We start from the raw sequence: 25,326 nt of genomic DNA, 5'->3' as shown, positions 1-25,326 counted from the left end.
TCCTGATCAATTGTGTATTGAACACTTTCCCCAAGGAAGGCTGAGGGGGAACCTGGTCTCCTTATAAGTATTTATATCTTCCCTTTAGAGAGGTGGAACCAATCCCTGTGTTGTGCCCATTTCAGCATTCAGCAATTGTGTGTTGAATCTATGTACCAGATGTGCACTGTCTGCTCCATCCAGAAAGGCAAGGTGTGTGAGAATGGGCTCAGATCCGGGGAGCCTAGTGTTCCAGTCACTGTGACATCACCTACTTTCTGCCTGCACAACCTCAAGCATCTTGGTTCCTGCCCTTGCAGCCAGGGCAATTCTATGAAAAGGCAGACCACATCTCTTCTCTGCTCAAACCCTCCCCACGGTTCCCCACCTGACTCAGAGTAAAAACCAGCGTCCTTTCAGTGGCTCTCAGGGCTCAATATGCTCTGTAGGACTTTGAGAAGTCTCACTGACTTCATCGCTGACATTTCTTTTCCTGTGTTACCCCACTCCAGCCACACTCTGCACTCTTACTGGAACTCCCTGGACCCGCTCCTGTGCCAGCTTGTGCACCTGGAAATGTTTTCTCCCAAAGAGCCTGCTGGCTCATCCCTCACCTTCTTCAAGTCTCTTCTCAAAGGCCACCTTCCCAGAGGAGACTTTCCTAACCATCCTATTTAAAAACAAAACTCAACTTCCCTTCTCCCACCTGTTCCCTGTCCCTCTTCCCTGCTTTATTTTACTCCACCTCTATCTTAGGGAGGGCTCCCTAAAAGCAGAGCCTGAGACAGAGATTTGGAGGAGCCTAGGATGTGATTTATTGAGGGGGAGCTCTTCCTGAAAAGATTGGGAGTGAGGCAGTAAAGCAGGATAGGAAAAGAGAAAACCAAGCAAGGATGTGATCTCAGGTGACGCACAGGAGTCAGATCACAGCAGGTGGCTCTGGGGCATTACCAGCCCTGAGCCAAGGGGCCAGCCTTGCGTGTCTCTGAATCAGTGCTGGGCTGCCCCAGCACACATGGGGGTTTATAATGGAAGCCACTTAGTCATTGGCAGTTCTCCCAAGAAGGGAGCAGTTGCAAGCCATTACCAGCTCCAGAAGTGTGCTGGCCTGAGAAGAGGGACCTGGGGAGTGCATTACAGTGTCTGTGGCAGCCCATTCACTGTGCCACTCAGATCTACTCGCTTTTCACATTAAGTTGACCCCACCCAGGTACAGCTCCTCCAAGGCTCTGTGGTCATAATTCCCGAGGAACCTTCAAGAGAAGAGTTGGTGGGATGCACTCCAGCTCCCACTGCTCTGGGTGGTCCCATCTCTCTATACATTCTTGATTCCCCTCCCTTCTGTTGCCTTCCTGGTGGGTTGACCCAGACCTCTGAGTGGTCTGAACCCCTGGTTAACATATCCTTACCAGGTCATGGTTGCTGTTCTGTATTTAGATGTGCCAGTGGATCACCTGAGGTCCAAACATATGTCTTCGTGCTCCCGTGATGAAGCGATAGTCCTAACCTCTCCTGAAGATCAGGCCCAATTACTCTTGCCATTCTCGTGACCCCTGACCTTACCTTTTGGTCTTGGCATGAGGACCCCAGAGTAACCAGGCAGCAGTCATAGCTGTATGTTCAATGGGCTTTCCATTGTATTCCAAAGTAGAAGAATTCTTTCCTGGGAATCAGGACTTCTAGACCCATAGAGCTAACGTTGAAGAAATGAGATAGTCCTCCATTGGATTTCTGGGAGTGACGGTGAGTGGGGCCACCCCAACTTCTACCCCTTGTTTCCAAGATCCTAGTCCACCTACGGGGGACATAGCACCATTTAAAACTGTTGGTTTATGGAATATCCTGTATCTTGAAGGATAGCACCCTATTCTCACAGGGATTCATCTCGAAGCTGATGCCTCAGCTACATCTTTAAGAGGCATCTGTAGGTCTGGCCAGTGGGTCTCCTTGTCATGTGCTCCCCGCTGTACCTCCTTTGCCATAAAATGGTCTGAGGTGATGTTATGTGAGATCCCATGTTGGCCAATCAGGATTCTGTAAATCCTCAGGTAGTGATGCTGGCTGAGACCTGCAGGTTAAAAAGACAAAGTTGTATGTGGAATGTATGTCAACCCCAATCGGGATGAATTGATACCCTTTCCAGGATGACAGGAGTCTTACACAAACAATTTGCCACCAAGAGAGGCTGGTGTGTCTCCTCAGGGTTTGTGCCATCTCAGGCGCTCAGCACTGGTTTTGTTCCTGACAGCAGTGGTAGCTAGATCAGTCTTGGCGAGTGGGAGCCCAAGTATAGCCTTCATCTCTGCTACCATGGTTACACCACTGCTTTAGGGCAGGGTGCCTGAGAGCAGAAGCCAGTTAACATCAACCAGCCAACTCAGCCTGTTCATTGACTGTTCAGTGCCCCATTCCAAGTGGAAGCTCTTTGGTGTGTGTTGCGTGCAACCTAAAGATCTCACATTTTTTTGTCCACTCTCATAGGTTCACCCACATGTCTGCTGGGTCCTGTGAGCCAGATCCCTCAACTGCCATTCTGACTTTGCCTCCCTTGTCTCTGATCTTGAAAGTGCTGCCGCTGGCCCGTACTATTTAAGGATTCTCTCATTCCGGTTGCCACCTCAGAGCGCAGTTCTGGAACAGCGCCCCCTACTGCCAGACTCAGCCTTCAGCGGACAGCCACTGCTGAGCTGCACAGTGGTGCTGGAGGCCCCGTCGCCACTGCATTCCTTATTGGCTCATCTGCCATAGCAATTCCAGCCTCTCTCTTAGAACACAAAACCAGTTAAAGAGAGACCTATTTATTGAAGAACATTCTTCAATAAATCAACACTGAAAATATGTCATGAATTTTTATATTCCAAGTAACATAAAGAAGTCATCAGGCTCCTCTTGTTATCTCTACATTCTCTAAGTCTAAGCTTCTGAGAGTCACACTAGCAGCTCATGAGAACCATTGCCTTGGCCTTTCCAGGATGGTAACTCCTGTGTCATGGGAGAATGTGCCCTGCATAAGTGTCCCGGGGCTGCTGTAACAAGGCTCTAAGGGTGATTCATCTTTGCCTTTCCTCGCTTCTGGTGGTTGCTGGTAATCCTTGGCATTCCTTGTGGGCACGCGACTCCAGCCTCTGCCTCTGTTGTCACATGGCCTTCTCCCCTGAGCTTCTGTGTCTACATGTTCAAATTTCCCTCTTTTTATAGGAACACCAGTCATTGCATTAGGGTTCACCCTAATCCAATGTGACCACATTTTAACTTGATTACATCTGCAAACACCCCATTTCCAAATAAGGTCACATTCCCAGTTGTCAGAGGATAGGACTTGAACTTATCTTTTGGGGGGACACAATACAACCTACCCCTCATATTGACAAACTCTCCCTTTATTATCCCTCCATTTGCCTCACATCCAGCACGTTCAGGATCCGTTCCCAGGCACACTTCCCTGCTTCCTGCTGGTACATGAGTCAGATCCTGCCTCATTGGTGTATAACCCTTCTCTTCCATTGGCAGGCCCAGTACATGCCCGCTCTGCGATTTGGTTCTAATCATTGGTCTGGTGGCCAGAAAGGGACATAGGAGCAAATCCTGAAGAATGTCAGTATTGTCTTGTAAGCCACCTGCCCCATTGGAGGCTTTCGCATAGTTTTCAAGTTCGGGGAGGAGGGACATCTATCTTGCAGCAAGGGGGAGGGTCCACATATGCAGGTTAGAGGGTTCCAAGGAATTTAGGGTGTTGGATGTTCAAGTGCAGCTATCCTCTAATCCACATCTCAGATGTTCTCCTGTCCTAAATGCTCAGGATCCCATTTCTTACCAGGATCTCGGCTTTGGAGTATGAGACCTACATAAGCCCAGAATTCCACCTTCTCTGGAGTTCTCCTGTGTTTTAAACTAAGCTTTCGTTTTGGAATAGTTTCAGACTTACAAAAAAGTTGTACAGATAGTGCAGACATTTTGTATGTGCTCATTGCCCAGTTTCCTCTAATGTAGACGTCTTAGATTGCTGTGATACATTTGTCAAAACGAAGACAGCATTACTAATTAAACTCCACACTCTATTAAAATTTCATTACTTTTTCCACTAATGCGGTTTTTTCTGTTCCAGGACCCAGTTCAGGATAACGCGTGGCACTTAAGTCGTCATGTCTTCTTAGGCTCCCCTGATCCATGAATTTTCGCAGCCTTTTCTTATTTTTCAGGACTTGGACAGTTTTGAGGAGTGCTGGTAGGGTATTTTGTAGCATGTCCTTCAGTTTGGGTTTGTCTGATATTTTTCTTGTGATTAGACAAGGGTTGTGAGCCATAGGTCAAATGCCTTTCTCTTCACATCCCATCGGGGGGTACATGCTATCAGCATGACTTATTACTGGTGATGCTAACCCTGGTTGCTTGGTTAAGGGAGTGTTTGCCAGGTTTCTCCAATTTCCCTACTCTGTTCTTTGGAAGCAAGTCATTAAGTCCAACCCACCCTCAGAGGAAACTGCTATTTTTATGACGTCTTGGGCCCGATCTTCAGTTCTCTCTGCCGTCCAACTGCAGGAGATGAGGGTCTCTTTAAATAGTGACAAGTAAGCGACTGACTCCCACTTTCCTTTAAATTGATGATTCATTGCTTGAATCTTGACATTTTTCTCTCTTCAAAGCATTAGTGGCATATAACAACAGCCACGCAACTCCATGGAGAAATTGATATTTCTCCCATAACTCCCCAATAACCAGAGATACTACATGGACCAACGAATCCCCTTCCACCTGTGCTCCATCCCAGTTCATCACAGGTGAAAGTCTTGGCATTTACACTGGTACCACATGCTAGGAACTACCAACACTCAACCTACCCCCAGTGGTGGGGTCCTCATTGCCAGCCAGTTAGTGAGAAATCAAACTCAAAAATCTCATTCTTAGGGTCTGTTCCCTAGAACTAGCTCTTAAGGACTTCCCACATAAGGGATTCTGCCTTGGAAGCAGGGCACAGAACCTCTCAACTTTGAGACTCTCTCAGCCTTCTCTCTCCTAACCAACGCTTATCTTCTTCTAGTCTAGCAGTGTATTTTCTTATCTAGAATTTATTTTCTCTCTTTCTTCAACTTTCCCCAAATACCTTTAAGGAGCACCCCTCACACCACCATGTTTCTGACATCACTCTGATATAAACTGAGCACTGCTTCTTCACCGAAGTTCTCATAAATCAGTTCTTAAATCTTGTTTGTGAGCCTTGATAGCCATCTCATTATTTGATTTGGGATTCTTTGGAAGTCAAGTCTTGATAGGTGACTTTTATTTTCTCATTTATTCATTCAATATACATTTATTTGAGTGCCTTCCATGAACCATGTACTTTGTTATTCACATCAACAGCCGGATGAAGAGATTTAGGGTGAGATCCAGCACAAAAGAGCTTCTGTCCTCATGGAGTTTGGAGCCTGGCACATGGAAGTGTTCTGGTTCACCAACCTGGAAAATCCCCAAATATATATATTTTTAAGATTTTTGTTGGGGAATTGGGGGAGAGAACAGCACTGGGGAATTGGGGGAAGGGGAACAGACAAGTTGCTGTCCTTTTGTTCTTCAGTCTACTCGTGGAGGACGTTGCTTCACTGGCCCAAGCTGGCACCATCATTGCGCTCTTCCCGGGCGAGGCAGATCAGTCGCCGGCTTCTGGACGGCTGCTCACGGCCGCTGCTGGCTGCTCATGCTGGCTGCTGGCTACACAAGGTAGCCCATGGCAACCCACTGCCGCAGGGGATTGCAGCCTACACCATCGCCGGCGACTCATGGCAGCCCAGCTCCAGGTTGAGCTGTTGTTCAGCATCTTAGCTGTAGAGGGCAGTGTCACTGGCCCTCATGCGGGATCCGGAACGGGGCCCTCTGGCGTCCCAAGCCAGTTCTTAACCACCGTGCCACTTGGCTGTCCCTCCCCAAATATCTTTAAAACAACCAAATCCTCTACTTGCTTCTGAAAGCTTAGTGCAAGGACCATAGGCTCAATACCTACAGAGCGAAGCCGACCACATTGTATTTTTTTGACAAAGACATCCTTTACATGTTAACACACAAAAATAGCTCCCACTTCCACAAAGAAACATGTGGTATCATTCAAAATTCTTAGTTGAAATCAACAGAACGAGCTCTAGCTTAAGTGGGAGAAATGTAGTACAGCCTGTGAGGAGGCTCTCAGGCTCTCTGGGAGCACCAGATCTGGATGCTCTGCCTCCAGGGAAAAGGCAGGAGAGAACATACTACCTCACTAGACTGTTCTAGCTAACGCACAGCCACCAGCAATGCTTGCATCTAATTTTGATTTGGTCCAGTCATTCTGTCACAGCAGTCACAGAGGGACCAGTCATCTCCAACACTGCATCTGCCACCATTTACATCACCATTTCCCCTTCATTCTGCATTCTCCTCTTGTTGTTTCCCTTGGCATCGAAATCTCACTCAAGTGCTCTGATTTGTCCACGTCACATACCAATATCATAGCTGCAAGACAGCACAGAAAAAATAATTTTTTCTGCTGGTAAGGCAGGACTCAAAATTTCAAGAGGCAGGTAAGATATTGGGCATTCATAAAATGGTGGTTGACTATGGATGTTTGCTCCAGCCTAATTTTGTTTTTCTACTTCTGATAAAGATATGGGTACAAAAGATATTTTCCTTTCCTCTTCATTTAACTATAAGAAAAGCAATAGTGCAATTGTAATGTTAAATGGCCACTGAGTTCAGTGCTGGGGTGACAATAAGGAGTGGTGGGGACTTTAGTAAACAGGGGAGTCAGTTAAACCCATGAGAGAATGTGGGCCTAATAATTCCACATCTTCAGATTTTTCAAAATAAGCCAGAAGGGTTACAATATATGAGAGGATGCAAATAGTTCCTTTTTGACAGATAATCAGTTTGCACAACTACTTTTTTTTTTTAAGTAAATTAGGAAAGTAAATTCACTATAATGGACATATCATAATCTGAACCTATAGAAGTCAATGGAAAATCCTATTATCTGGTTAAAAGATTCTAGAAAATCTTTTTCGACTTAGGAGAACCACCTAAAGAAGAAAGAAAGGATATACACAACCAACCTACCTTCACCTAGTCTTTTATTAAGACTTAGAAAAAGAGGAAGAAAAAAAGAATCTACAAATTAATGAATTCTCCACTGGATACCTTTTTAGTAAGCTTCATGAGACATTAAATTAAGGCCAAACATGTTGGAAAAGTCATGACGTATTTTTTCTATGTTTTTCATTGCAAAAATGCATCATGACTTTTCCAACAGCCCAATAATTAGCTAGGTCATGCAACATGGATGAAGTCTAGTGCTACCCTTCAGGAGGCAATTCAGTAAAGCACATTGTTGAAAACACAGTCTCTGGCCTTGGGCTTGCATCCCATTTCAGATGACTTAGTTTCCTTATCTACAAAATGGCAAGAATAACATTGTGTACATCATGGGGTTGTTATGAGATTGAGATGACTTAATACCTATAAAACTGCAACACAATATCCAAAAGAGTAATTTTAGCCGTTTTAATTTATTTTAGTACTACTAATGATGGTGATAATAATGATAACTTCTAAAAATGCAGGCTACACCTTCTTTTGTGTTCCCCCTTTTCTTTCTTGGTACGCTTTTTTCTTTTTGACTAGTTCAATTTGTTTTTTCTCTAACCCAGGCCTTTCTTCTCTGTGCATTCTTTGTCCACTGCAGAAAAATTGATGGGACCAACGAGGAAGAAAATAACATTGAGCTGAATGAAGAAGGAAGGCCAGTGCAGACGCCCCGGCAGAGCCCCCCACTCTGTGACTGCCACTGCTGTGGGGTCCCCAAGCGTTACATCATTGCCATCATGAGCGGGCTGGGATTCTGCATTTCCTTTGGGATCCGGTGCAACCTTGGAGTTGCCATTGTGGAAATGGTCAACAACAGCACTGTCTATGTTGATGGAAAACCGGAAATTCAGGTCAGTGTCAGTCTGTGGTGGGAGCTCTTTTGGCCACAGCTGTGCAAATACTTCGCTATGTGAGAAAAAGTGCTGTACCTCAGTCACATGAGGTGACAAAAATGTGTAAGGTGATGGGACTGGATGCATGCTGGACAACACAGGCTGGGTCCTTGTCCTTACAGAGACATACAAGCAAGCGATGACAATTCGGGGTTCTAGGTCCTACGTTGGGGGTATTCCAAATGCTCAGGGTCACATAGGAGAGAGCCTAGCCCAGAGGTGATATTGTGAAAGAATCCCCAAAGCAATGGCTGGACCTGAAGGATGAGGAGGAATTTGACAGACAAAGAGGGTTTTGGTGGAGAGTTAAGAAGAGTGAAGAAAAAGGAATATCATATGTGGAAGACGGTAGGAGAGAGAGGGTTTGAGAGAGCAAAAGAGTGCACATGTTTTAAGAATGGAGACAGGAATTCTTTATCTTTTTTGTGCCACAGACCCCTTAGACAACCCGGTGAAAACTTATGAACACTTTGTCAAAATAATGTTTTAAATTCTTAAAATAAACTACATGGAGTTATAAAGGAAATCAATTATATTAAAATTTAGTTATCAAAATATTTAACAATAAAATGTGTGATATAGAAACATACATACGAGCTTCTTTAAACACATCAGATGACAAAATCTTGCAATGGGTCTAAAAATTACTGGAATTTTGAACTGTGAAGAATAGTTTGAGATAGTGGCATCAACTGTCATGTGATCTGAACGTATTTATAATTTCTCCTAATAATAGAGCCATAGATACTGATAATATAGCTGTGGTTTGTTGCCTACATTCATAATTGCACAAATGCTAAATTTCAGTTCACAGTTAGTAGAAATAAAGATGCTGATGTTTTTCCCATTCAAGTTCACAGATGCACAGGATTACACCCACAGACTCCAGGTGGAGAACCCCGGTAAGAGAGTAGAGTGTGGGGGTGAACATCAAATGATGGAGAATGCAAAAAGAGGGGTGAGGTCATGGAAGGCCTGGTAGGCCGCGGAGAGAGTCAAGGATGGGATTTAAGGACAGGGATGATGTGATCAGATCTGTGCTCCAGAATGAACACTGCCCAGCCAGTGAGCTTCCAATGGATTGGGGTTGAAGTGAGGCCCAGTTCAAAGGCTGTTGAAGTCATAAGGGAACATTTTTTGATGTGACTTAAATCGTATTGTTTTTATGAATCACTGGAGAGATAAAATCTGGTTTGTTTCTTAAATGGTAGTATTGGGGTTATAGGGGAAAAAAACAAAAATATATGGCCAGTGGATACCCAATAAATACAGTGTGCCAAAAAAATGTATACACATTTTAAGAAAGGAAAAAACTATTAAAAGTGTAATACTCAAATATATACCGATAACAAAAGATGAATACAAGTCACGCTGTACTCCTGCAATTACAAGAGGTGCTCAAAGTGGTTACCATCAGCATCCAGACACTTCTGATTATGGCGAACTACTGCTTGAGCAACGTTGACCACAGTGTCCCCTTGTATACATGTTTTTGGCACCCCTGGTACAAGTTTCATTGTACTGAACACACACGCTGGAGTGAAATCCATCCATTTGCAGAGAGGCATCTGATTGTTCTCTGGTCCCTGCCCACAGTTGGAGAAACATTTAGACCAGAGTTCCTCATACTGGTGTCTGGCAAATCCCTGTTCTGTAGGGTGTGCTGTGAAGAAGGTGTGGTGTGATACGGGAGCCTTTACTGTGCTTTGTCCTAAGAGACGCTCCAAGAGGAAGCTGTGGACTTGATTGCAGAATACTCTCCCATGCCATATCTATAGCATTACCTGGAACAGTTCCCGCCAAGAACTGCTTTGGGAGAATTTTATTTCAATCCATTAAAAAGAAGTCTTTAGTTGGCCTGCCAGTTTATTTATTTATTTTCATTTATTTTTTTAAGATTTTATTGGGGAATTGGGGAAGGGGAATAGTGTTGGGGAATTGGGGAAGGGGAACAGCCAAATTGTTGTATTTCAGTCTTAGTTGTGGAGGGCACAGCAAGCTTAGCTCCAAGTCCAGTCTCTTCAGCAGCTCACAGCAACTCAGCTCAAGGTGCCACGTTCAATCTTAGTTGCGGGTGGGTGTAGCTCACCATCCCATGCAGGAGTCGAACCAGCAATCTTGTTAGGAGCACATGCTTTCACCAGCTGAGTCATTCTGCCACCTGTTGGCAGCTCAGCGGTAGCTTATCTCGGGGTACAGCTCACTGGCTCATGTGGGAATCGAACTGGCGACCCTATTGCTCAGAGCTTGCGCTCTTAACCAACTGAGCCACTTGAGCCATTTTTTAAACTAAGAGATTATTCTGCTAGAAGAAAAGAGTGCCATGGAGATTCTTCTAACTACTCTCTTTTTGATGCCACAGCTGAATCTGCTCTAAAGGATACCCTGGTGGTTTATTTTTTCAGAGGGGGCAGGTAACTGAGGAGTGGGGGGGCATGTCATACATTTTAAAAATAAAGAATGATGTATACTAGCGAGGTTTCAGATGTGTATCACATGTATTCTTCCAGCCTTTTGTGAGCGAGGCCAGATAATTAAAACTTGTCTGCTGAGGCCCAGATCAAAATGAAATGCTGGTTTGCATTTGTTTGTTGAAACAAATTGGCCTAGGTCAATAGAGTCTGCTTTGAGGCATATGGAGAAGACATTTTGATAAATTCGAGGAACAATGCTTGTGTGTGCTCTCTTAGTTTCTATGGCTTTGCCCTCTGGAGACTTAGAGAAAATACATCATTTTCACTGGTCTCAAAAGTAGGAGTTGAGTAGCATTTCAGAAGCTCTAAAACAACTCTAATTTATAGCAGCCTATTTCTCTCCTATCCAAATAGTACAAAGCTTAGGTAACAGCTGACATGTTCAAGCTGATGGTAAAGATTTCACTAATTGTATTAAGAAAGGCTCTGAAATGGCTGGCAATTTTGTTTGTTTGATTTTTCATTTTGGGGGGAGGGAACTAGATATTTTCCACTGAGAAGTTTTTCAGTCCTCATTTTCTAAAGAGTGAGAAACGCAGACAGTATGAATAGGTAGGTCTTGCAAATATGTGGCACATGTTCTACTAGTGGTATAAAGACGGGTTTTAGCTGATGTGTGAATAATCATTTGTAGTTTAGTAATTCTGATTTTTTTTTTAATTGGAGAATTGGGGGGATGGGAACAGCAGTGGGGAATTAGGGGAAGGGGAACAGACAAGTTGCTGTCGTTTTGTTCTTCGGTCTAGTTGTGGAGGACGTTGCTTCACTGGCCCAAGTTGGCACCATCATTGTGCTCCTCCCGGGTAAGGCAGATCAGTCGCCAGCTTCTGGACGGCCACTCACGGTGGCTGCTGGCTACACACTGTAGCCCATGGCAATCCACTGCAGCAGGGGCTGCAGCCTCCGCCATCGCAGGTGACTCACGGCAGCCCAGCTCCAGGTTGAGCTGTTGTTCAGCATCTTAGCTGTGGAGGGCAGTGTCACTGGCCCTCATATGTGGGATCCGAACCGGGGCCCTCTGGCATCTCAAGCCAGTTTTTAACCATCGCGCCACTCAGCTGACTCTAGTAATTCTGATTTTAAAACATGTGAATCACTTTGAGCAGTTTCTGGCACATGATAAGCAATGAAAGACTGAAGTTTGAAGAACCGCCATTCCTTCTCAGTACCCTCACGAAGCATCCGGACTCCTTCCCACGAATCATGAGCCCTGTAGGGGTTAAGAGGATGGGCTTTGGAACTGGCCAGACCTGCTTTCAAACTTGACTCTTGTTTATTAGCTCTGTGACCTTGAGCAAGTCGCCCTTGTGTCCCGGTAAGGGATTGCTGGTTGCAAAAGAGCAGAAATTTAGTGAACCAGTTCAAGTTAAAAAGGGAATTGTGTTAGGGCTGTAGGGGATCTCATGAAAGTGAAGATCTGTGTAAGTCTGTGCAGTCTGTGCCCTGGACGAGGTGGGGCAGCCTGAGGGGGACTGAAACGCAGGCTGTTTCTCCATCGTAGGGGGGAAAAGGAATCTTTATGTAATTGTTGCCAAGGCCCAAACAGAGGCCCTGCCAGGAAGGGCGAGGGGGGGGGGGGACGGGCCTCATAGGAACTAGGGAATCCTTAGCTCGAGTCTCCAGCTTGCTTGCTCCTCATGGTCTCTCCTCTGCTTCATTCTCCTCGGCTCTCCAGGACTATTTTCCTTCCGTTTCCGTGGCTTCTCTCTGGCCTCCAATGCTGAAGGGCCTTGAGCCTTTGCCTGGTCAGGGAGCTGACTTTCTGGGCCCTGAGTCCCATGGGACTTGTTTCCGTTCAAGTGTTCACTATTGTTTAACTAAAATCTCTAGGTTCATATTTGCAGAGAGAGACAGAGATAGAAAGATAGAGAGATAGAATAGAGATAGAGATGGAGCTGGAGCTGGAGATGGAGATGGAGAGGGAGAGGGGCTGATTGGCTGAGCCCAGCCTTGGCTCTCTCTATACAGGTGTCCAGTCAGCAGGGGTGAGGCCCATGGTGACGAGGGGAGGGGGAGAATCCTCCTAGAAGGGAATGTGAGCAGGGAGGCAGGAATCTGCATTTCTAGCAATTCTTTGCTAACCCTCATTGCCCTTATTGTGAAATGGGAATAAAAGGGCCACTTCGCAAATCAAATGTGATTATTTGGTACCAATATATTAAGTACTTATGTTAGTTTCCTAAGGCTGCCATAACAAATTACCACAAACATGGTAAATTACCACAAATGTGGCTTAAAACAAGAGAATTTATTCTCTTACAGTTGTGGAGACCAGAAGTCTAAAATCAAGATGTCGGCAGGGCCACACTCCCTCCAAAGGCCCTAGGGGAGAATCCTCCCTGCCTCTTCCAGCTGCTGGTGGCTCCAGGTGACTTGTGGCAGCATCACTCCAGCCTCTGCCTCATCGTCACATGGACTTCTCCTCTCTGGCTCAAATCTCTCTCCGCCTGTCTCCTATGAGGATACTTGTCATAGGATTTAGGGCCCAGCTGGATAACTCAGGATCATTCATCTCAAGATCCTTGATTTTATCACATCAGCAAAACCCTTTCCCCCAACTCAGGCAGCATTCCTAGGTCCCAGGGATTTTGTGTGTGTCTTTCTGTAGGCCATTTCTCCGCCTAACAGAGCATCTGACACAGTGCTCGACTTACAGCCATGATTTGTGGTTATGGGGCTGTTATGATTCTAACAGGGCTCAAGTGGTGATGAAAACCAGTTCTCAGCAGGCCCAAGTGCTCTTCTTCATGTATGATTTCCTTTAGAGAATGGACAGAAACACCAACCCCTTAGAGAGAAAGGCATGAGCAAAGGACACTGTGAGTGACAATGGATGAGGTGGATCCTTCTGCCTTGGGTCCTTGGTTCTTTGGGTCACTCTGTGACTTAAGGCAAAGAAGTCTTGTCTCCACTTCTTAGCAAGAAGGTCAAGTCTTTACAAGCAGTGGAAAGAATGTACTGGGTCAGGCAGGTAAGGGGTCTTGATTTCGGCTCTCCTTATAACTAGTTGTTGTAACTAGTAACATGTAACTAATATGACCTTGGGCAAGTAAGTTAATCTCTCCAAGCCTCAATTTCCTCATCTACAACAAAAGAGCCAATAATAATTACCTCTAGGTATTATAAGGGTTAAAGGAAGAAATATATGGAAAGTGCCTTAACAAAATCATGTCCCTTTCCTGCTCAAAGCTTCCAACAGTTCTCTTTGAGTAAAAGCCAAGGTCCTAATAATGACTTAAAGGATCATTTGAATCTGTCTAACTTGAACTTCTACTCTCCTCTTCCTCACTTAATACTCTCCAGCTATACTGACATCCTGCTGTTCCTCTAATACACAAGATATATTTGTGCCCCAGGGCCTTTGCACTTGCTATTTCTCTGTCTGAAAAGCTCTCCTCTCAGATAATGAATGCATGACTTGTTTGCTTCCTTTCTTTAAGGGCTTTCCTTAAATATCACCTCCTCAGTGAAGCCTTTCCCGGTCACTCTATCTAAAATCGCACCCTACCTCACTCTGACTCAACATTTTCTGTTTCCTTTCCTGCTTTATTTTTTTTTCTAACCCAGTATGTACCATCTAACACAGTATGTACTCGTTTACTGTCTGCCATCTGTACTCATATCTTCATGAAGACAGCAATTACTCTTGTTGTTCACAGCTCAGTGCCTAGAACAATGAATGTGTGGCACATAATAGCGTGAAATAAAAATTTGGTGAGCTGATATGAATTAATGATAGTTTGTTGTGTTGTACTCTTGAGCTTCAATGTCCTAATCCACCAAATGGGAAATATAGGACAGAGTACAGGTCAATGTGACCTGATCTGTGGTCTCCTAAGGCAAAAGCAATTCATATCTGAGTTTGTATTTACCCTGTCTGGCACCAAGGAGGCACTCGGCAAATACTGAATAAATGAGCAAAAAAATACATAACAATGTGGGGCGGGAAAATACACTGTCTTGAAAGTGTATAAGACAGAGTATGTTGATAATTAAGAACCCTTACTCTGTAATAGGGACACCTTGCATTTTGATATCAATGCTTTACAAAGCCATTCATTTGTTCATTTGGCAAATAGTTACTTGCATCTTCTATGTTCCAGGCATTTGTTTTAGGTGTTGAGGCTGTAAAGTCAAAAGGACATGGCTGCTACCTCAGAGTTGCTTGCCACCCAGGGAGGGAAACGGGCATGGGAATGGCTAGTCTGAGAACAGTCAGTGTGGGTGCCATGGCTGTAAAAGCAGAGGTCTGAGGGACAAGCACAGGAAAGAAGGACTGCATCAGTCCAGGGGGCTGGGGAACTTCTTCAGAGGAAGGGACATTTGCAGGGAGTCTGAGAATGAGCCACTTTGCCTGGGGAGGAAAGGGACTCCAGCCCTGAGAACCACATTTTCAATTACTTAGGGGCTATTTTACTGCTATTGGTCTCATGTAACAATGGCTGCTAACTTCTACTGAGTCCACACTGTGTCCCAGGTACTATGCTAATGTGTCAAATGCAAAACCTCTAAGCAGAGGACTAACCTATTAGAAATATTCACTTGGTTTATCCGCACACAGCCTGTGGGTGGATAGAATAGGTTTTAGTATCCTTGTTAAGAAATGAGTCTTAAGACTCTATTCCCTTTGTGTTCTCACTAAACTGGTGTCTGAATAACCTAGTAACTAGCCTAGTAAACCTAGAGCTTATATTTTGTTTTCTTACACGTTGTTTTATTTTCTTCTTAACACTCATCATTATTTGTTGTATGTGTGTGTGTGTGTGTGTGTGTGTGTGTGTGTTTAAATTTGTGCATAATCTCTTTTTTGTTTTTGCTAGAAGGTGAGCTCCCTAAGGGTACATAGGTACTTGGTTGTGTTTACTGCAATATCCCAAGTACACAAGAGGCCCTCCATAAATATTTGCTGAATAAAGGAAGCAGAGAAGGACCTCATAGGCTATTGTGTTGGATCATCAGTGAAAAATGTCAGTCAAGTGTTTGTTTGTTTGTTTGTTTTTACAAACACACCTGTATATGATTTCTCATTTCCAGGCCGCACAGTTTAACTGGGATCCAGAGACAGTGGGCCTTATCCATGGATCTTTTTTCTGGGGTTATATTGTGACACAAATTCCAGGTGGTTTCATTTCAAACAAGTTTGCGGCTAACAGGTAAGATAAACTGATATAACATGAGTACCACATAGGTCATTAATATGGTTCTGTACTTTTATCAAGTCTTCACAGCTGGCTTTAAATTTGAGGGTGCAGAATGAAAGATAGGAGCCATTCTAATAGGTGTGATTCACAGATGCTGATCCCATAGGACCCTGTTCTTCAGAGTCCCTTTTTATTTGCTTTTTGTTTAATCTAATTTATCTTGCAGTTCTTTAAGTGATTATGTAATAATAATAATAATAATAATAATAATAATAAAGCAATTGACTCTGAGTCAGGAGAAACAGCTTCCGGACCTAAGGAACTCATGTGGTGACCTCTAGTGAGTCACTTTCCTTCCTTCTCCAGGCCTCAGTTTCCACATCTGTGAAGTGAAGCATGGGTCAGATTGTGTTTGAGCTCCCTTTGATGAGTGACATTCTGTGATCCTTTGTACTATGTTAATATCATCCACTACTGCACAGGTTTTGTCATGGGAGTAGTAGGGACTTGTCTCTAGATTGCTAGATGTCTTCACTGCCCTTGATATTCTATAGGAGGTGTTTGAACAATTAAAAGTGGCCAAGACAGAATGAGCTTCCTCAAGTGAGTTCTCTGTCACTAGAGGTACTCAAGCAGAGGCCGATGGCCATTTGGAGATGTACAGTGTACATATACCAGAAAAGGAGTGTGCTAAGTATCTCCAGGTCCCATCTGATTGTGTGTCCTGTGTGACTTTACGGACACGGATTTTGTGAAGTGTGCATTTTATAAAGTGATGTTTTTCAAATTCTAAAACACAACTCATTCGATGGTAATGAAATCAACATAATGATTTAACAATGAGCATTCTCTAAAAAAGAGAGAGAGAAACAGAAGACAATCAAATAGAATAAAATAGAATAGAAAATGTCTTAGTTCACTGCACATTTAAGCATTGGCTTTTGAAACTTGTTTTGATTACATTTGTGTATGTGAGTGTCTACCGGGTTTTAATATAAAATGTTTTTTTTCCCTGGGTCAAGGTCAAGAAAGTTGGAAAATCACTACCATAAGATCTAAATAAGTATAAGCATGATGATATTTACTTATGTTCTTGTCTAATTTGTGTCCTTTATTTATTGTTACTTACCTATTGTGAAAAAAGCAATGAAAGGTTGGCTCCTATGGCCTCTGGGTTACTGCTTACACTTCTGCTCTAAAAAGAAATTGCACATAATATGATTTCCCAGTACGTAAAATAGGTCGAAGCATCATTAACATGTGTGAGAAAGGAAGAAAACGCTGCCTGCTCTCTTTCCCCAGGACGCTCCTGTCCAGGCAGGAAGGAAAAGGCAAGTTGAGGGCAGAGAGAGTTGGGGGCTGAGACAGGTACACAGCCTGACTTGGCCTTGGCTGGTCCCAGGACACAGCATGCTTCGCAGGCAGTCAGTAATCCCTTCTGGTAAAGTGAGAGCAGCATGGCGAAGCAGGAGACACAACCCACATGTGCACAAGTCAAGAGGTACTACAATGGGTGAGTTTGGTAGAACCAAGCAGAACGGTGAGTCTCCAGCAAGCTCACCTAAGGCTGTTCATTCTCCAGCTTCAGGACCTCATCCAGGCAGGACATCCCCATGCTGCCCAAAACCTGCCCACAATTGGTCCAGGGATTGGAGCTTGGGAATCAAAGCAGTCCAACAGTTCAGCTTGGGATACACCAGACTGTAATACATCTATTCCTCTTTCTATTAATTTCCATGGAGAGCTTCCATGAGCTGTTAAGAGTCGTTTCTGATATTTAACTAAAATGCCACATCCATGAGCGGGCCTGCCCAGTAACACAGTGTTTTGGTCCCTCAGGGTCTTTGGAGCCGCCATCTTCTTAACATCGACCTTGAACATGTTCATTCCTTCTGCAGCCAGAGTGCATTACGGCTGTGTCATGTGTGTCAGAATTTTACAAGGTCTAGTAGAGGTAGGAGATTCTTTCCTTACCAGTTTTTTCATTTTGCTGGAAATGACATGTTCCTTTAGAAAATTCAGCTTCTGAAGAAAACCCCCTTCACTCAATTTTCCTATCTTCTCCCTTGTCTTGCTATCTCAACTCTTTGGGTATGACTACAATTATGAATGCTTTAATTTTGAAAATCTGTGAGATTCCAAATTTAAACACAATAAAGGACCATTTCATAGAGCACAGAATTTCAGATAAACCAGTAATGATCTTGGAGATCATCTAATCCAACTCCTTTCGTTTAATAAATGATGAAACTAAATCCCAAAATCTACAGTTCACATAGCAAGGTCTCTGTCCACTGAAACAATTTAAATGGATTTATTAATTAACCTGTAAATTTTCACGCATGTGGTCTTACACAGAGATTTAATTTGATGAAGGGGGTAGCATGATATAGAGTCAGAGGGTAAACATTTTGAACTTTGCTGGCCATACGCAACTTTTCAACTGCCATTGCAGTGCAGAAGCAGCCAGAGAAAATATGTAAACAAATGGGCATGGCCACAATCTGATAAAACTTTTTGGATATTGAAATTTAAATTTCATATGATTTTCACATGCCATGAAATATTATTCTTTCTTCAATATTTTTCTTGCCACTTAAAAAACTGAAAACTATTTTTTGCTCAAGGGCTGTACAAAAGTCGATAGTGAGTGGGTCAAGTCAGGCCATAGTTTGCCAAACCCTGGTGTAGAGAAATGTTTCCCAAACAGTCATTCACCACTAACCTTTGTCACTTCTGTCATGTCCGTGTACAATTTGTACTACTGTTTACCTATAGTTTTGCCCTAAATGAATTCACTTTAAAAAAAACCAAAAAACAATAACAACAACAAAAGACAAAAGACCTTGTCATAAGCAACAATATCTTTGAAATCATGGGTTTGATGTGCTGGTTACATTTCTTTCTAAAGCATGTAGAATAAATATGTCACAATTATAATAAAAAAAGGAGGTTGTTATAGCACCTCAAATCCACCTCTAGAGGGACATATACTACATTTTGGAAAATACTGACATAGTAGAAAAACAAGATATTAGCGGCCATGAAGACTAGAGTCTAGTTACTTAGTGGCTCTGAGTCTCAGGTTCTGAATCTTGAAATGAGAGGATGGACCAGCTGATTGCGAAGTCCCTTTCTACAGTGACATTCTATAATAATGTGAAATAAAGGCTCCCTTCCCCATTCCCTACCATGCTCATGTTTGAACTGGTATGTAAATTTTAGCATCTGTGCTGTCAGTCAAAATAGCTGACACAGGCACTGAATTGGGCTTTTATATGGTAGCCTGTGTTAAAGAATTAGGATCCACGTTTTAAACACAAACAGAAACTGGAATCAAACTAAATAATCTATTTTCAACTATTTTGTCAGGGTGTGACCTACCCAGCCTGCCATGGGATGTGGAGTAAGTGGGCACCACCTCTGGAGAGAAGCCGACTGGCCACGACCTCTTTTTGTGGTAAGCGTGAATCATAACAATTTTGATTTAGGAATGCGTTTGGCTTCAAATGAAGATCACAGCATCTATTGTTTTACGTAACAGAAATCCAAACGTGCGTGGTTGCTGGTGTTGGTTCTGCTGCTCAGTGATCCACCCAGGGCCTGCACATGCTTTGACTTTCTACTCCACTGTCCTCAGAGTGATCGTTTTTCACTCTCATGCTTGTTCCTCATGTTCACAAGATGGCTGTTACAGCTCCAGGCATCAAGTCCACATTCAAGGCAGAAAGAAGTGGGAATGGGTGTCCTAGCCTCATCTGTTCCTTTCACCTGGAAAGCGAAAGCTTTCGCAAACTCGCCTATGGCCCTAACTGTGTCATATGCGTTACTAACTGGAGAGGGGGCTAGTAAAGCAAGAGCCTAGCTTTTCCGGCATCGTTAGGAGAGGCAGGTAAGAAAGAAGGGGTTGGAAGTGATTAGTTTGGAGCAGCCAACAAATGATATTTGCCGAAGTCAGAAGCGGAAGACAGAGAATCATCAAGCCCTCCACTCCTCTTCTTTTTTACAGATGGAGAAACTGAAACTAAAGTTTAAAGTTTAGCTTCATTGAACTGAAACTAAAGTCCAAAAACTTGCCCAAGGTCACACAGCTACTACGTCATGGAGCTGGCACTAGACCACCTGATTCTTGATTCAGATCTTTCCTTACTACACACTATTATGCATGTATTATCATAGAGACCTTTTAATTAATTTCCATCATTATGTTCCAGATAAAAATGAAGTGGAGACCATCCACCTTACTCGAAAGTAAATTAGTGGTCCTTAAGCACTGATGTGATTTGAAGTCCTGGGCCTCCAAACTTCACCTTGCTAAGGTCTGCCTCATGCAAAGCCATGCCTTTGGCGCTGACCCCTATTGTATCTCTGGGAGTTACCAGTGTTCTGAAGGGTCTACCTAGGTGTCAATTAACAGTTGAACAAGGACAGCACACACGCTACCATCAACACGGGTGTAAAATACATTTTCAAAATTGTTTTATGGGGCAAGGGGTCTAGGAAGACAAAAGTGCATTAGGCCACAAAAGTCACAGTCTGTCTGGTGTTTCAAACTAGGGTGCCTTTCCTAAGAGCGGCTAACCTGTACTTTCTAGCTCAAGAAAGAAATAGAGCTTCCTCTTTATTTCTGTGAATATTTTTATTTCTTCCTCAGTCTCTCTACCTCCTTTAATAATAATAATAATAATAATAATAATAATAATAATAATATCCATGGAAATATAGTGTGTCATATTCACCAATGTGCCTATTTTGTGCCTAGTTTGGAGCTGCATGCGCAGCTGAGCTATCTTTATATCTTTATCCTCTCTTGTCCTCAGAAACCATGTATGTCCTCTTGTTTGCAGTTTGAGATCATCTCCGCCCCCACTACTGACCTTCTACCAACTCTAGAAGAATATAAGATTCTTCCCCAGCTGATCTTGTGAATTGTCAGGTCCTTGGATGGTTTATTTATAAGTCCTTTCGTTTTGATTTGCCAGCAAAACAAGAATGACTAGCGGCCGCTCCCCATTCTTAGTGTCTTTATAGCCCTCAAAGGGCTGATTTAAGAAATGGTTTGACTCTCAAGCAAAGTTACCTGATCAGTCATAGGCTTTTTATTACATTTCCCAGCTAAGGTGTGGCCTCGGTTTCAAAGAACAGCCAAGGGAAAATGTCCGTAGAAGGAAACCCAGGCTTGGGGCTAATTGGTTCTTAAAAAATAATGGAGATGGAAAGGACTTTAGAAAACATCTAATTATAGTCATTGTTTTATAAAGGAAATGGAGGCTGAGGGAGGAAGAAAGATATAAATTCTCACTGCTAGGGAGGACAGAACTGGGGACCCTCTCACCCCCAGTTCAGCCATTCCCCACTCTCTACTCCATCCAACAAGCATGAGAGAGCCTCCCCTGTTGTCTGTGGTGAGCTTGCAGAGGGTGGTAGGTACTGTCAGCTCCCCAGGGCATGTGGGTGAAGTGCCCTATTGGGGTGTGCTAAGGGGATGGGGGTGGGTGTGACAGGAGATTACAAACAACCACATCCGGAGGGTGAGGGAGAGTTTATCTAATTGACAGGGAAGAAAGGCAGTTTCAAGTTGTAAAATTTCCTCAGTGAAAGAATGCTTCTTACCATGAGGAATTATTAGGAGTTGTTTTTTTTTGGGGGGGGCAGGCCTAAATTATTAAAAGTTAAGGGTAAAGGCTTTGGATTCCTACAGACCTGGGTCCCTGTCACTCACAGCTGTTGTGACCTCAGGAAATTTACTTCCCCGCCTCTGCACCTCCTCAGCCTTGGTTCCCTCTTTGTAAAATGGGGCTGATATTGGTATTAATGTCATCAGGTTGAAAGAAGGTGAAATATTGGGTTGTCGGAAAAATCATGACGTATTTTTTTCTATGTTTTTCATGCAAAAATGTGTCATGACTTCTCCGACAACTCAGTAAAATCACGGGTCCAGAAAACTCAGCACAATGCTGGGCACACAGAAAGCACCCAGTACATCTTAGTCGTCGTTGTTTATCCCCTGACTCTCCGTGTCCTGGACGTTCCTTGGCACCCCCTAAACAGAAACCCCCACTCTCCCACTCTCAGGGTATTTGGCCCTGGAAAGAAGACTACCTTCTCCACACCCACAGCGGAGTCAGGTGCAGCTCTTTCTAAATGATAGGCCCTGGAATTCTTGCCTTATTGGTTTGAGGAAGTCTGAGGTAAAAGAAGTGTGCTGTCCTTCTGCACGTGACACTAGCAGGAAGTAATAGCGTTTGTGCAGCACTAATGAGAGCTTACAAAACATCTTCACAGACATGGTTTATTTGATTGTCAGAACATCCCTGTGAGATAGAGACTTCACCCCCATCTTCTACCTGAGGAAACTGGTTTGGAGAGATGGACAGACGTCCTCAGGTGTCACGATGTTCAGCTTTGGGATTCTAGATGAGAAAGATGGTATTTAATCTCCGAAGATCTTCAAACTCCCGTTTCCTGGAGGTCTTCCTTAAACATTAGATTCTGGGATGCAGAATTTCCTGTTCCTGCTCACTTTTTCTAAAGCACGAATTTTTTCATTTACAGATTGGGAGGAATGTTAGATAGTTGTTTTTTTTGTTTGTTTGTTTGCTTTTGATTCAGTTGATATTTATTGGGAGCTTGCAGGGCTCGTGGGCTCATGTTTCTCCAGCAGGAAATAGTAGAGGCCCGGTCACTACCTCCACCCTCATTATCTTGTCTGGACAAGATAAACATCCACACATAGCTAAGTATTTCCAAGGTTAAGTATTTACAGAGTAAGAAATAAACTTAAAAATGTACCCATTCAGGAGGTAGATGGAGACGGCAGCCATACTGGTCGTCTTGCCATTTAACTGTTGAAATGTCATTTTAACCGTTTCCTGATTTTTTTTTTTAATCAAGACTGATCCTTTAATAGTTTAAAGTCCCTCATTTAAAGACCTAGATGATCATCCTTCTGAACTGGGAGCTCTGAAAGGCAGGTACCTATGTTTCTTTACTTGCTGTCTTCAGCACACAATATTGTGCCTGGTTGAATTGTTCAAACGTCTCGCAGATTTTTCTAATCTTTTATTCTCTTCTGTCATTAATTTCCAATTGTTGTGTCTGCAAAATCCTTGTCTAATCCCTCTGTGGTACCTGGATGAAGTTAGAGGGCATCCTGGTGACCTTTCTGTCCCAGAAGCCCTGTTTTAAGGCACACTGGGAGTTTGCCTGTCCCTCTGCAGGAGGAATTCTGACTCCTGCTTGGTTGGATTCATGTTCCACTTGACCACATGACTAAATGAGTTGAAAGGGCTTGCATGACGATTGGTCAGTTTCCTTCAACCTTTTCTTGTTCTAGGTTCCTATGCCGGGGCGGTGCTTGCCATGCCCCTGGCGGGAGTGTTGGTACAGTACATCGGATGGGCCTCCGTCTTTTATATTTATGGTGAGTGATTTGAATTATTCATGAGTTCCCATGGCTGATTCATAATGATGGCATTTTACTGTATAATGGGGGTAGGCTAAGTGAGAATTTACTCTATGAAAACAGAGAGAGCTAACACAAGTTTGTCATATACATGGAGTACTTATCTGCCTCTGATTCATTTAACATTTATATTGAAGTTGAGTTTCTCAATCAGCAGAACATTATCTTTCTTTAATACCTGTTAATAATAATAAAATGCTTTCCCCTAGCTGAACATAGTACTGTTTGGGAATATTTTGAAAATTGAAAAATTAGCAGATGAAAGAAAATGAGACTGTATCCTCAAGCCTTTTGTTTTTTAACTGCAGGTATGTTTGGCATTATTTGGTACATGTTTTGGCTGTTGCAGGCCTATGAGTGCCCGGCAGCTCACCCAACAATATCCCCCGAGGAGAGGACCTATATAGAGACAAGCATAGGAGACGGTGCCAACGTGGTTAGTCTTAGTGTAAGTACCGAAGGAATGATGAAGACTTGCCTCTTTTCTATGAGTATTCCTCTTAGGAGTTGTGTTATCCTCTTAAGAAAAATAACGTGTCCATATATTCACTAAATATCTCATGGTATTTTTACTCTCTAGAAATTTAATACACCATGGAAAAGATTTTTCACTTCCTTGCCAGTTTATGCAATCATTGTGGCAAATTTTTGCCGAAGCTGGACCTTTTATTTGCTGTTAATAAGTCAGCCTGCTTATTTTGAAGAGGTCTTTGGATTTGCAATAAGTAAGGTAAACACATAAGTGCTTCAAATGTTCTCACGCTTTAAATCTCTTGCTTCTACTGAGAAAATCATTGCATGATGAAATAATTAAATTGCTGATCATAATTCATAACAGTGCTATGACACCTAATACCCTGGAGGTCAGACAAGTCATACATTCTGTGCATAGTATACATAGTTGTTTAATTTCTTCTTAGTGAGGATCAGAGCTGTGTTAAGCTGCTTTTAAAGGTTTATGTTCTACCCGATCTCAAAGTGGTTTAGAAGCTAACTCAAGGACGGCGTATTAGACAAGGATAAAAAGATTGAACAGTGAGAGGTTTTTTTTTTTTTTTCATAAATTACTCCGTGAATAGCAGGAAGAACCTTAAAGTTCGTTTTGCAGCTCATCCCCCTCTCCATAATGGTGGTTATAACAATGCCCATTGCCTTGTATAAGAGCCTCTTTCAATGTCCCCAGCCATTGTCATTAGGTTGCTTGCATTTCAGGGAGGAAGGGTGTGGATGGTGAAACATACACCATCATTGTAAAATAATTAAGCCTCCTTCCTACAAGGGAAAGAACAGAAGCCTAGTAGAGGTAGATGTCTGCGTAGCTCCAGGTACTGTCCAAAGTGACCACAGAAGAGCTAACATAGTCACGTAATAGTGGCTGCCATCAATCAACATTCACTCTATGCCAAGTGTGTAGCTCCCATGTACCAGGCCTTATGCTGGGTGGCGGGGCCTCTGAGATGAATAAAAGTCATCTCTGCTCTTAAGGAGCTTCCAATCTGGTGGAGGAGACAATTGGGTCTATCCTTAAAATCATTCACTCATTTATGGTTTATTTATTATAAAATTCAGGTCTACCTGAGTCCCATATAATTAGATGATTAAATTTGGTGATGGTGGTAGTTGGCAGTGTAGGCGGTGGGGGCAGGGAATTAGGGAATTAAGGAATACAGCTCTCGGAAGTAGCTAAAAATAGCTCATTGTTTCTTTTCATCCAGGTGGGTCTCCTGTCGGCACTCCCACACATGGTTATGACCATCATTGTGCCTATTGGAGGACAACTGGCTGATTATTTAAGAAGCAGAAAAATTTTGACCACAACTGCTGTCAGAAAAATCATGAACTGTGGAGGTACTGTGGATTTCATAGGTGGCTTCAGTAGCTTTTATAGGAGGAGATGAAATTGAATGGCAGAGCATATTTTGGAGGTTTTGGCTAATCACTGGAAAAGATCTTAAAGGCCCTTACGTCCATCCCCCAGTAGATCCTTGAGGGTCCATCATACCCCTGCCAAGTAGTCATGCAGTCTGTACTTCTGCAACCTGAGCTGTGACAACTCAGCTGATGAATCCATACACACCTGCAACTGCAGAAATGCTTCTTTCATCGGCTCTTAAGCCAAAGCAACATGATTTCCTGTTACAAATCTATTTATTATTAGTTTCCCATACATCCTTCCACATACATAATCCTTTGCTTAAGTAGTTTCTTCTCTTAACTGTACCTTCCCTTTATATATATATATATATATATATATATATATATATATA

The 25,326-nt window shown here is 43.1% G+C and overlaps 1 protein-coding gene across 2 annotated transcripts in view; it reads left to right on the top strand.

Moving 5' to 3' along the window:
• Positions 1-25,326, top strand: part of SLC17A8 (solute carrier family 17 member 8) — a 44,227-nt gene that overhangs the window by 3,554 nt on the left and 15,347 nt on the right. For both annotated transcript variants that reach the window (XR_002123918.1, XM_019641731.1), the window contains exons 2-9: positions 7,685-7,937; positions 15,488-15,606; positions 17,434-17,548; positions 18,967-19,054; positions 22,931-23,017; positions 23,368-23,507; positions 23,640-23,789; positions 24,775-24,907. Coding sequence is in view for 1 of the 2 variants with exons in the window: in XM_019641731.1 (XP_019497276.1) it covers positions 7,685-7,937; positions 15,488-15,606; positions 17,434-17,548; positions 18,967-19,054; positions 22,931-23,017; positions 23,368-23,507; positions 23,640-23,789; positions 24,775-24,907 (1,085 nt within the window). In the remaining variant the exon portion in view is untranslated. The remainder of the gene's footprint in view (positions 1-7,684; positions 7,938-15,487; positions 15,607-17,433; positions 17,549-18,966; positions 19,055-22,930; positions 23,018-23,367; positions 23,508-23,639; positions 23,790-24,774; positions 24,908-25,326) is intronic.

This window comes from Hipposideros armiger, unplaced genomic scaffold (genome assembly GCF_001890085.2).
Source record: "Hipposideros armiger isolate ML-2016 unplaced genomic scaffold, ASM189008v1 scaffold_63, whole genome shotgun sequence".
In the NCBI taxonomy this organism is placed as follows: domain Eukaryota; kingdom Metazoa; phylum Chordata; class Mammalia; order Chiroptera; family Hipposideridae; genus Hipposideros; species Hipposideros armiger.
Note: the sequence above shows the minus strand (reverse complement) of the source record. Positions and strands in the feature narration are given on the sequence as shown.